Here is a 12,649-nt window from a genome sequence, read left to right as displayed (position 1 = left end):
GAAAAGGGCAAACATGAGGAAGTCTGCAGATGCTGGAAATTCAAACAACAACACACACAAAATGCTGGCGGAACACAGCAGGCCAGGCAGCATCTATAAGGAGAAGCACTGTCGACGTTTTGGGCCGAGACCCTTCTTCAGGACTAACTGAAAGGAAAGATATGAAAGTAGGAGGGGGGAGGGAGAAATGCGAAATGATAGAAGACTGGAGGGGGTGGGATGAAGCTAAGAGCTGGAAAGGTGATTGGCAAAAGTGATACAGAGCTGGAGAAGGGAAAGGATCATGGGACGGGAGGCCTCGGGAGAAAGAAAGGGGGGGGAAGCATCAGCGGGAGATGGAGAACAGGCAAACAACTAAATATGTCAGGGGTGGGGTAAGAAGGGGGGGAGGGGCATTAACGGAAGTTAGAGAAGTCAATGTTCATGCCATCAGGTTGGAGGCTACCCAGCCGGTATATAAGGTGTTGTTCCTCCAACCGGAGTTTGGAAAACCTGAGAAAAGGGAATGGCTTTTTTGCAGGAAAAAGGTTGGGAACAGTAGGGTCAAGGTAGCCATGGGAGTTGGTAGGTTTATTAAAGATATTAGTAGACAGTTTGTCTCAGGAGGTGAAGACATTGAGAAAGGGGAGAGAGGTGTCAGAAATGTACCAAGTGAATTTAAGGGCAGGGTGGAAGTTGGAGGCAAGTTGATGAAATTGATGAGCTCAGCAATGGTTTCAAAGGTACATTTAATGTCAGAAATGTATGCAATATACATCCTGAAATTCTTTTTCTTCACAACCATCCACGAAAACAGAGGAGTGCCCCAAAGAATGAATGACAGTTAAACGTTAGAACCCCCAAAGCCCCCCCTCAGCTTTCTCCTCTCACGCATAAGCAGCAGCAAAGCAACATTCCCCCTCCCCAACCAGCAAAAAGAAGCATCGGTGCCCCCCGCCAAGCACTCAAGTGTGCAGCAAAGCATCAATAAAGACACAGACTAGTAGTACCCCAAAGACTACTCGTTCACCCGTTAATGGTGTATGAAGCAGTACCAAGAAAGGCTTGATACATGGACGGTTTCAAGCAACAAACAAAAAGGCAGGCAAAGCTGGGGCCCATGGTGCACCTTGAGATGGAGGAAGTAGGAGGAGTGAAAAGAGAAATTATTGAATGTGAGGACCAGTTCCAGCAGATGGAGAGTGGTGGTGGATGAGAACTGGTCAGGTCTGTTGTAGAGAACAAAGTGGAGAGCTTTAAGACCTTTGGGGAATGTAAGTGTATAGGGATTGAGCAGCCATGGTGAAAATGAGGTGATCAGAGCCAGAGAATTGAAAATTGTTGAGATTAAGAGCATATAAAGTGTCATGGATTTAGGTGGGAAGGGACTGAATCAAGGTGGAGACAAACGGTTAATGTTGCAAATTAATATGCTTTCATTCGGACTAAGAAATGTTACAAACCTGCTTTAACTGGCAAAGTAGATGGTGAAGTGAACAGAGTATTTGCAATTATCTGGAGAAACCAGATGACACTCTGTGTTGGTGTTGAAATGAAGGACAATGCATGACCTGTTGTGTATTTCTAGCCAACTTCTATAGAGGAAAATTTGCAAGCTGAATACTTTGTATAAGGAATAACCAGTTCTGATGTAAACTGGAATGGCTGGTTTTAAGAGTTGCCTGAATTCAGAATTGAGTTTTGAGGTCAGTAACATGGCTGGATGGAAGGTGGAAAGCAGTTCCTTGGTTCTTTGTGACTTCATTGGAACAACAAGAGGCCAAAAACAGAGGTCATAGTGGGATGGAGAAATTAAGTGACTGGCAACTAAAGTCCACAGTCAGCTTTGTAGAAGGAAGAGATGATTTGCAAAGCATACACCTGGCACCAACTGTGTATCACTTCATTTTCTCACTTTCACTCTATCATTTACATTTCATTTGTTTTCAACTTCCAACAATCTTCCCTCTCTTCCTTGCCACTTAAATCAAGTTATCTTGATAAAACCTACAGAAAATGTTGAAGGAGCTCAGCATCTATGGAGGGGACAGTTTATTCCTGACTTGCTGGGTTCCTCCAGCATTTTGTTTGTTGCTCAAGATTTCCAGCATCTGCAAAATTGCTTGTGTTTGTCTTGATGAAATATTGTCAACCTGAAATGTTAACTTGCTCTGTACTAATACTGACTGGCCAGGGGATTTCCAGGATTTTCTGGCTTCATTTAAATTGAGTTTAAATTGTTGAGTCTTCTAATTTTGGTTGTGATTCTAATTGCAGGGAGATTGAGTTACCGATAAGGTACCTGCAATCACTGGGAAAGTCTGCCCAGGTGAAAGAAACAACAAAATGGATTCCCCAGTGTTCCAGGCCTCATGTGTTTCTACACAGGTAAAATTGTGTGCCTGTTCCTCCAAAAGATGAGTTTTAGGCTCTTCTTTTCCCTGATAAAGTATTTTTGTTTCACTCCTCTAAAAGCAGTATTCAGTGCATTTTGTAGAATTACACTGGGGCCTTTTTTTCCAATGAAGCTATTATTGGATTTGGAAGCGTATGGCTCAATGAAGAACTGGTGTCCATGTATCAAGACAATAGCGTTCATGATCAAATATTTTAAATAACCTAATCTCTCCTGATTGTGGATTAAAAAATGGTTATAGTTGAGGTAGACTGATCAGTATCAGTAAAGTGCTATGATTGTCTCATTATTCATGAACTTTAGTTTTTTCTTACACTGTTCCTTAAAACTTATTTAATTTATTGATTATTCCTAATATCCACTTAAAATATATTTTTTCTCAGATTTTTGATCTATTATCCTGTGGTACTCTCCTAAATTAGAATTATAGCTTAATCAAGCTGTCTTAAATTTTAACAAAATTGCCTTTTTGGTCAGTTCATTGTCAGCAGTGTTAAGGTTTCCACCATCTTGTCCCCACGATTCTCATTTTTGACATAAATCAACCTTCGCTCTTATTTCTACTGTCTCTACTGCTATAATGGCCCCATTTGTTGTCTGTGACCTGTCTTGGCTGCAGTATTCAAGATGCATTTTGTCAAGAACATAATGCACTTTGACTTTAACTGATTTATATTCTACACTGTTCAAAATCTAATTCTCCGTGAATGCTGCTCTCCATCAGCTGTTTTGACAACCTTCATGGAACATGCGCATTTCTTAATTCTCTTTCCTATTTGAGCAATCTTGCACACAGACAAAAGTTATTCACATCTCTGTTCACCTTTGGACTGAACTGGAATTCTTCAGCCATTGAAACCTGGAAAACTTAGACATTGCCAAATGCTTAAGTCCAAGGCCTACCCAGTAGATAACATCCACTGCTGTACCTTCAACTTTCCTGATAACTTCCTCAAAAAACTCTGTAAGATTGGTTAGACACAACCTACCACACATAAAGCCACACTGACTATTCCTAATCAATCCCTGTCTATCCAAATACTTAAATGTCCCTTGGAATACCTTGGGAACCAGGATGCTCCATTTTTGGCAGATGGAGAGGAGGTGGCATGATGGCCCCAGCAGATTCACAGTTGAAGTATTGCCTCATCTGGAAGGACTATTTGGGACCCTGAATGGGGGTGAGGGAGCAGGTGAATGGGCAGGTTCAATAGATACATTTAATGTCAGAAAAATATATACTATATCCTGAAATTCATTTTCTTTGCAAACATCCACAAGAACAGAGGAGTGCCTCAAAGAATGAATGACAGTTAAACATTAGAACCCCGAACCTCCCCCACCAGCTCCCCCCCCCACGCATAAGCAGCAGCAAGGCAATGGCCCCCCCACCACCACCAGGAAAAAGCAACGCTGTCCTCCATCAAGCACTCAAATGTGCAGCACTTTGGCCAGTTGCAGGGATATTCATAATTACATTGAAATAAATGGATTATGGTCACTAGATGCAAAGTGTTCCCTTTCACAGACTTTTGTCACCTGCCCTGTATCATTCTCCAAAGGACCTCTAATATTGCAGTCTCTTAGTTGGGACCTGTATGTACCAATTAAGGAAACTTTCTTGAACACTTGACAAACTCTTTCCCATCCAGTCCTTTTTACAGTATGGGAATCCCAGTCAATATGTGGAAAGTTAAAATCATCTACTATCACAACCTTGTGTTTCTTTCAACAGTCTATGATCTCTTTACAAGTTTACTGCTGTAAATCCTGTGGACGTTTGGGTGGTCTGTAATATAATCCTACTAATGTGGTCATACCTCATTTATTCCTCAGATCTATCCATAAAGCCTCACTAGATAAGCTCTCCAGTCTGAGCACTCCCATGACATTTTCCCTAACTAGTAATGCCACCTGCCCCTTTAGTCCCTCTTACTCTATTACATCTAAAACAACAGAACCCTGGAAAATTGAGCTGCCAGTCCTGTCACTCCTGCAACCAGATCTCACTAATGGGTACAATGTTGTAATTCCATGTGTTGATCCATGCCCTAAGCTCATCTGCCTTTCCTACAACTCTTTGCATTGAAATATACACAGCTGAAAATATTAGTCCCACATTTTTGATTCCTGACTTTGTATGTAGGTTTAACACTATCTTTCTCCACAACCACTCCACTGTCTATTCCCATCTCCCTGCAACTCTAGTTTAAACCCCCCCCCAGTGCAGCAGTATCATTGGGCTCTCCACGATTGCCATTTGTGTTAGGATGAGGCTACTCGTGGACCAACATGTTGGAATGGGCATTACAATGTTTGGCCACCGGGAAGTTCTGCCTTTGGCGGATGGAGCGGAGGTGCAGTTCAGGTGCAAACCATCCTTTCTGTACAGATCCCACCTTCCCTGGAAGAGAGCCCAATGATCCAGAAGTTTGAAGACCGCTTCAGCCATCCTACCCCATGTCATTAGTACTGACATAGACCACAGCCTCGGGCTGCTCACCCTCCCACTTAAGAATGCAGTGGACTCGATCCAAGATGTCTCTGACCCTGGCACCTAGAAGGCAACATACCAGGAAACTCGTTCTCATCCACATAACTTCCTTTCTGTTCTCCTACTGAGAAATCCACCATCACTATAGCTTACCTCTTCCCCGTCCCCCTTCCCTTCTGAGCCACAAAGCCAGACTCAGTGCCAGAGACCAGACTGCTGTGACCAGATCATTCAGCCCCACCAACCCACCTCCCCAGCCCAACAGTATCCAAGAGAGGAGCATTCCACTATCCTGTCTAGCATCTCCGTTGCTCTAAATGTGCATAAAAAGGCAGAACAAATAATGAAAAAATACACACATATGGCCTACGCCTCTCCTCGCCAAAGTCTCAACTCCCCACTCTAACACAGGCCCACTCACACAATGGTCGCTCTGCTTAAACTATTATCTTTTTATTGGATCTTGCCAATTGATATAGGAAACAAACGGACTGTTGAATTGGAGACAATGGAGCAAAAGGGTAAGATTGTGGTAAATGCACTTCAAATGGTAAATCTGAGGTTGTCCGCTTTGGATATGGTGTATTAGTTATAATTTACAAGTTAGTGCAATTCCAGAAACTTGAGCTCCCTGCACATTACATTAGGGTATCATAGAAATACAGAAATTCAAAGACTAATGGAATGTTATCTCATAGTTTTTGTCTCCTTGTAGTTTTCCTCAAAACTTGTATATAAAAACTCTGATCAGACCTGTTCTGGACAGCCAGAAAAGTGAGATGTTCCTTGAAAGGAATGCAATCGAGGCATGTCAGCAGGTAGAGAAACTAAGGGCAAAATTGAGAGAAATCAGAAATAGATTCCTAGGAAGTTAAAGGGATAAGAGATTATTTTTGCCCTGCTGCCTTTTGAGTCTAGGTCAAGAGAAGAAAATTAGACCTTTCAGAAGTGAAGTTAGTTGTGTAATAGCGTCTAACAATTTTGAACTCTTCTACAATTGGAAACTGATGCTGGATGTATTGTTAATTTTATTCTTGAATAGATTTGATAACTAAACATATTTAAGGGTATGGGATTGGAAAAGAAGGCATGAATCAATAATTACTGGAGTTAACTGTCAAGACTGGCCTCTGTTTCCATTCAGAATATAGCCAAATTAAGTGAAACTGGTCCCCTATTGTGTCACTGTATGATGTAATTTCTTCATTTAAAAGTCCACCTCTGCCTGAAATATACAATGTGATTTTGGACAGCTGAATGGTGAGGGGCCTCCAGCTGAAATGGGAGTTTAGCTTTTCTCGGGTTATTTAAGTATGGGACTCCTTGGGTGTGAGAAGATGGAGGCAGGCTACTTTAGTTTAGGTTGTAAGAAAGATTAAATAAAAATGTTATCAAACTAATGCTTCCTCCCATTTAATACAAAAATCCTAGTGATTTATCGGCTGCATCCTTTTTTTGAGATGAAGGGGATGGAAATGAGAAAAATAAATTAAGATGTATTACTTTAATCTCAGGAATCTACGGTCCTGTAAGAGAAAAGTTGACAAATTTCTTCATGAGAGTGGAGAGAAACAACCTCAAAAGAAAAGAAAGAGATCCAGGAAGAAAAATCTCTTTGTCTACATGCTTCCTGAAGCTCCTCCATCTGCTAATGTACTCTCAAAAAATGAAGACTCTGGATTTGAATTGGAGGTCGGTTCTGTAAAAAGGAAGCTAGCCTCGGCTGTCCTGAACAGAGAAGCAAGGCTCAAGAGAGGCAGCTGTGATTTTTCAGATGATTTGAACACCATCGAAAGTGGATTTTGCAGCTCTGACAGTAAGTCGGTGCTTTATGAGAATAGCACTTGTTTCAAGCAAGATAAGTCTGCACTTGATTTATTTGAACCTGAACCATCTATCTTTTCAACTTCAACTTTATTTTGCACTGAAAACCATTTACATTCCCAATATGATGGTCCTAGATCATGGGAGGAAGCACCAAACGAAAGTTCCACAGTTCCTCTTAACAGTTCTTTTGGTTGGTTAAAACCTGGAGGGTTTACATCTATGATTGCGAAGTTAAAGGCTCAACATCAAATCTTACCAGGCAATGTTATTAAAGAGACATGACCTGCCCTTTAGAAACTTGCCTTAAAGAAATTCAGTACAGTGCTGTTCACATTTACAGCTATTAGGTTTTCTCTTTGCATTGTCAATTTTAATTTTTTTTCTCCTGAATTTGATCAGTTGCATTAAACAGCAGTGTTTAATCTGTAAACTTTATTTAAAATAAATGCTAAAGACTGGGAATTCCAATAGCAGTTTCTTAAATAAATAAGCATCAAACATTTCCCAGCTCAACACTAGAACAACTTTCTCTAGAATGGATTCTTTTTTTTGGCTTGGTGAAAACTTTACAGCTGTAATCACTAAGGTAGGTGCTATTACTCTGAGCGGTAGCAGATGGTGCTTTATTCCAACTTGCATTGTCTTGTAGTGAGCAGAATGGCATCAAATGTGTATTTTGGTAAATGGATATTGTAACTTAAATATCAAGTTGGTACTATAAAGGGGATTTAGTGAGGTTTGTTATTTAAGTTCTGATTTAGCATCAGCTTAATACTATACCAGTATGAAGAGACAGCTGTCAGGTTTACCCCGATACAAAGGGGACAATCTGTAAATCTGAAATTTTTGATTTGTTCAATGTATGTTTTAATTACTTCTAAATGACTCAATATCCATTGATGTGAAGCCTATGCCATCACCACCAATTTCAATTTCTTCTACAATCTGCCATAACATTGCATTCCTATTTCTTGGCCAGTGAGGGTGTGGTGAAGTAACAATTAAGTTAAAAATCCACTAGTTGAGTTAAAGGGTAGACACTAATAAAAATATGTTGGTACATCAAGGAATGTAAGTTCAGTTTGACTATTGTTGGCAGAATGATCAAGGGACAGTGAAAATTTAGGTGGATATGTGCTGAAATCTATAAGGAGTACTTGGAGCTATAAATTCAGTAAGGCCTGAGTGAATGGAATAACACTGGATAGGGCAGCAAATAGACAAGGAAGCAGACAATGTACAATTAGCACAGATGAATGGCAGAATTTATTATGTAGAATGGATGTGATGACTGGGTCACAGAAACAACATGGAAATGAGAAACTACCACTCACTCATTCACTGGGGCAATTTATAGTGGCCGGTTAACCTTACAACCATTGGAAGTTAGGACCAATCTGGAGTCCACGGACCCCCTGCTTAATGGTATTGGTTGATGGGAACCCCGGTTCTAGAGGAAATCATGCTGTCAACAGAAAATTGCAAACTTCACATGCTAAGTGCCCAAAGTTAAGATCAAATCTAGGTTGCTGGAGCTGTGCAGCAGCTGCTCTGCAAGCTGCCCCAATGCAACATTTTCACTTTAGTGGAAATGAAGTCGTTTTAAATCTAGTTTAGGCCTAAATTTACATTTCAAATCTATCAATGTAAAGATGCAACAGTAGCATACTGGTTAATGGCACAGAGTAGAGATACCAAGAGTATTATGCTGGAAACATAAATTGAAGAAGGAATTGAAATTCAAGTGGAAATAATGATAATCGTGAAGCTTAAATTCAATTCTTGCATAGTACCAGGTTTCTTAAGGTTGCTATAGATGGACATGGAGGTGGGTATAAGCTCCAAATATCCATTAAATCTCTTAACGGTATCTCAAATGGCCTTTGATAACCGTCCAGCTCTGGATTTCATGTGCAGCTTAGCTACTTGGCATGGTGGAACTGTTTCTACTGTCAGATGGAGGCAAATGCAGGTTACTGGTGCTTTTGATGGGGCTCATCAGCTACATTTGGCAACCAATCCAGGAGAACAAAAACCTCCACTGCCTTGCAGCTATACCCACCCAGGGAGAAGACTTTGGAATTAAACCCAAAGAAAAAGGCTAGAGCCAGTCTCTAAGGTGGTTCTAAGTTAAGTTCAACGCTGACTGCCAACTCCCACAATGCCATGGGGGCCCAACTTTATAGGTCTCTGCCATTTCTTTGGCTTCAACTGTATATGGGCAGCAACTTGCTCTCCCTATTATACAGCTTTGGCTTGCGTATCATGTAGATAGCTGAGACACACATCCATGGTCAACCTTGACAAACGGAGGAGCTCATAGCACCACAACAACCTAAGTTGTGACCAGTGATGTCTGGAACTGATGTGTGACTACAGAGTGGAGGTAGTACCTATTGACAAGATATCCAAGGACTATGTCAGACATGGCTTTGATCAACTGAGCCAAAGTTTGAATCCACATAGGTGTAGAGTAGCACAAGACACATCTTGGTTGGATTACCATCTCTGCCACAGCACTTGAATCTAAGATGAGCATACAGTATGTACAAACCCCATTTCCAGAAAAGTTGGGATATTTTCCAAAATGCAATAAAAATCAAAAATCTGTGATATGTTACTTCACGTGAACCCTTATTTAACTGACAAAAGTACAAACAAAAGATTTTCAATAGTTTTACTGACCAACTTAATTGTATTTTGTAAATACACAAATTTAGAATTTGATGGCTGCAACACACTCAACAAAAGTTGGGACAGAGTTAAAATAAGATTGAAAAGTGCAGAGAATATTCAAGTAACACCGGTTTGGAAGACTCCACATTAAGCAGGCTAATTGGTAGCAGATGAGGTATCATGACTGGGGATTAAAAGTAGCATCCATCAAAGGCTCAGTCTTTGCAAGCAAGGATGGGTCGTGGCTCACCCCTTTGTGCCAAAATCAGTGAGAGAATTGTTAGTCAGTTCAAAAGGAACATTTCCCAACGCAAGTTTGCAGAGAATTTAGGTCTTTCAACATCTACAGTACATAATATTGTGAAAAGATTCAGAGAATTCAGAGACATCTCAGTGCGTAAAGGGCAAAGTCGGAAACCACTTGAATGTGCATGATCTTTGAGCCCTCAGGCAGCACTAAGAAACCGTCATGCTACTGTGACAATTATAGCCACCTGGGCTCGGGAGTACTTCGGAAAACCATTAACAGTCCGTCGCTGCATCCAGAAATGCAACTTGAAACTGTATAACGCGAGGAAGCCATACATCAACTCTATGCAGAAATGCCGGCGAGTTCTCTGGGCCCGAGCTCATCTCAGATGGACCGAAAGACTGTGGAACCGTGTGCTGTGGTCAGATGAGTCCACATTTCAGCTAGTTTTTGGAAAAAATGGGCATGGAGTTCTCCGTGCCAAAGATGAAAACGACCATCCTGATTGTTATCAGCGAAAGGTGCAAAAGCCAGCATCTGTGATGGTATGGGGGTGCTTCAGTGCCCATGGCATGGGTGAGTTGCATGTATGTGAAGGTACCATTGACTCTGAGGCGTATATTAGGATTTTAGAGAGACATATGTTGCCATCAAGGCGATGTCTCTTCCCGGGACGTCCATGCTTATTTCAGCAGGACAATGCCAGACCACATTCTGCACGGGCTACAACAGCGTGGCTTTGTAGACAGAGTGCGTGTGCTTGACTGGCCTCCTGCCAGTCCAGATCTATCTTCTATTGAAAATGTATGGCACATCATGAAGAGGAGAATCAGACAACAGAGACCATGGACTGTTGAGCAGCTGAAGTCTTATATCAAGCAAGAATGGACAACATTTCCAATTGCAAATCTACTACAATTAGTATCCTCAGTTCCAAAACAATTAAAAAGTGTTATTAAAAGGAAAGGTGATGTAACACAATGGTAAACATGCCTGTCCCAACTTTTGTTGAGTGTGTTGCAGCCATCAAATTCTAAATTTGTGTATATTTACAAAATACAATTAAGTTTGTCAGTAAAACTATTGAAAATCTTTTCTTTGTACTCTTGTCAGTTAAATAAAGGTTCACATGAATTAATGTATCACAGATTTTTGTTTTTATTGCATTTTGGAAAATATCCCAACTTTTCTGGAAATGGGGTTTGTACATGAAATACAGGGCTCAAATGTGAAAGGGAGAACATCAACCACCTTGCTACAGTAGGAAACACTTTTCTCCAGAAAGGAACCTGTGAACAAATAGTTAAAATTTTAATGGCTTGGACAAAATTAAAGCTGTTCCTAGAAATGGTTTGCTGATCTAGCATTCCCTTCTTATAGTAGTTCAAGTCTAACACATGAACAATTTTAGCCAACTGATTAGTATTATTAGGGCTTCAGTGCTGCAAATATTGGCTTGGGATAGTCACCAACATTGTCAATGGCTTTAGGGTATTTTGCAGAAATATCATTGGTGGTTTTGTTCTGTTGTTACTGCCATATGTTTCAAAGTACAAGGTATGGAATTACTTATCTAGAAGTCTGAGCTTTGTCAGTGTTAAGGCTTTGAATCTTCAAATGTCCTTAGGTTGTCAAACATTGTGCTGACATACTGAACATGCCCGTGAGTTCAACATTTACTTCTGTTGAAAATGGCTTTGCTAAGTGTGCTTATCCAAGATCATAATTGGCAGACCAGTCCTGCAAATGTTACATGCGAGACCTATTCTTGAGGTCATTTAACAAAGTAAATGTTTTGAATTTCTTCTTCCAATAGCTGCGTGGGTACTCTTAACTGCATAACTGAGCTGCCATACCCTTGCTGTACAGCATTAGAACTGGAGCATACCCACTACAGGTGGTTAGTTTGGGGCAGAGGGCTTATACATTCAGAATTTTCTTGGAAAAACTGCTGTGCCACAGATTTGTAATAAATAGATAAATGTCTCATTAATAAGAAAGCTTATTAATAAGTAAACTTATTCAGTCAACTTAATATTTGCAAATGATTTTGGAAGAGTGAAGCTGATTAATTTTCATGATCTGGGTAGCAATAGGAAGACAGTAGCAATGCACTGCAGTTGGAATGATTGGCCAGTAACCATCTTCCTCTGCAGGCACCCTAACCCCAATTGAATGTTTCCTTAAGATAGCTGTCAATTTTCATTTTTCAATCAACACCAATTCAGGGCTTTGGTTGAGCTCAAGAGCTTAAGTTAGTAGTACCATTGAGGATATCTTGCATCACTTCATTGATCATGAGGAATAGTACAGGAACAGGCCAGTTGGCCCACAAAGTTGTTCTGAGCCACCCAAAAAGCAAAAACACCCAAGCACCTATCCCACCTCTCTACATCATATCCATATCCCTCATTGTATGCACGTGCCTATCCAAGCATAGCTTAAAAGCCTCTAATGTATTTGCCTCTACCACCACTCCAGGCATCCACAACTCACCTACCCCCCTCTCACCTTCAAATGCATGCCTTCTGGTATTAGACTATTCAACCCTGGGAAACAGATACTCTGCCTCTCAAAACCTTTAAGCCTCTATCAGATCTCCCCTCAGCCTCTGACAATCCAGAGAAAACAACCCAAGTTTATCCCATCTCTCGTGATGGTACATGCCATCTAAACCAGGCAGCATCCTGATGAACCTCTTCTGCACCTTCTCCAAAGCCTCAACATCCTGAAGTGGGGCAACCAGAACTGTATGCAATATTTTAAAGTTGTAACATAACCTCCTGAACTCAGTGCCTCGACTAATAAAAGCAAGTATTCCGTAAGCTGCCTTAACCACCTATCAACCCGTGCAGTCACTTTCAAGGAGCTTTGAACTTGAATCCCAAGATCTTTCTGCTCAGCAACAGTGTATTGTCTCCTTGCATGTCATATGGAGGTGCAACATCTTACATTATCTAGGTTAAATTCCCTGTACTATTTCTCAGCCCATACCTAAAACTAGTCT

At 40.8% G+C, this 12,649-nt stretch overlaps 1 protein-coding gene across 1 annotated transcript in view; it reads left to right on the top strand.

Annotated features, from left to right (window-relative positions):
* The window catches only part of LOC140728244 (uncharacterized), a 33,127-nt gene extending 25,953 nt beyond the window's left edge, over window positions 1–7,174 (top strand). The window contains exons 4-5 of the mRNA XM_073046721.1: window positions 2,257–2,367; window positions 6,404–7,174. Coding sequence (XP_072902822.1) covers window positions 2,257–2,367; window positions 6,404–6,998 — 706 coding nt within the window. The 3' untranslated portion in view covers window positions 6,999–7,174. The remainder of the gene's footprint in view (window positions 1–2,256; window positions 2,368–6,403) is intronic.
* Window positions 7,175–12,649: the final 5,475 nt, after the last annotated feature.

The sequence above is a fragment of the Hemitrygon akajei genome, chromosome 5 (genome assembly GCF_048418815.1).
Source record: "Hemitrygon akajei chromosome 5, sHemAka1.3, whole genome shotgun sequence".
Classification (NCBI taxonomy): domain Eukaryota; kingdom Metazoa; phylum Chordata; class Chondrichthyes; order Myliobatiformes; family Dasyatidae; genus Hemitrygon; species Hemitrygon akajei.
Note: the sequence above shows the minus strand (reverse complement) of the source record. Positions and strands in the feature narration are given on the sequence as shown.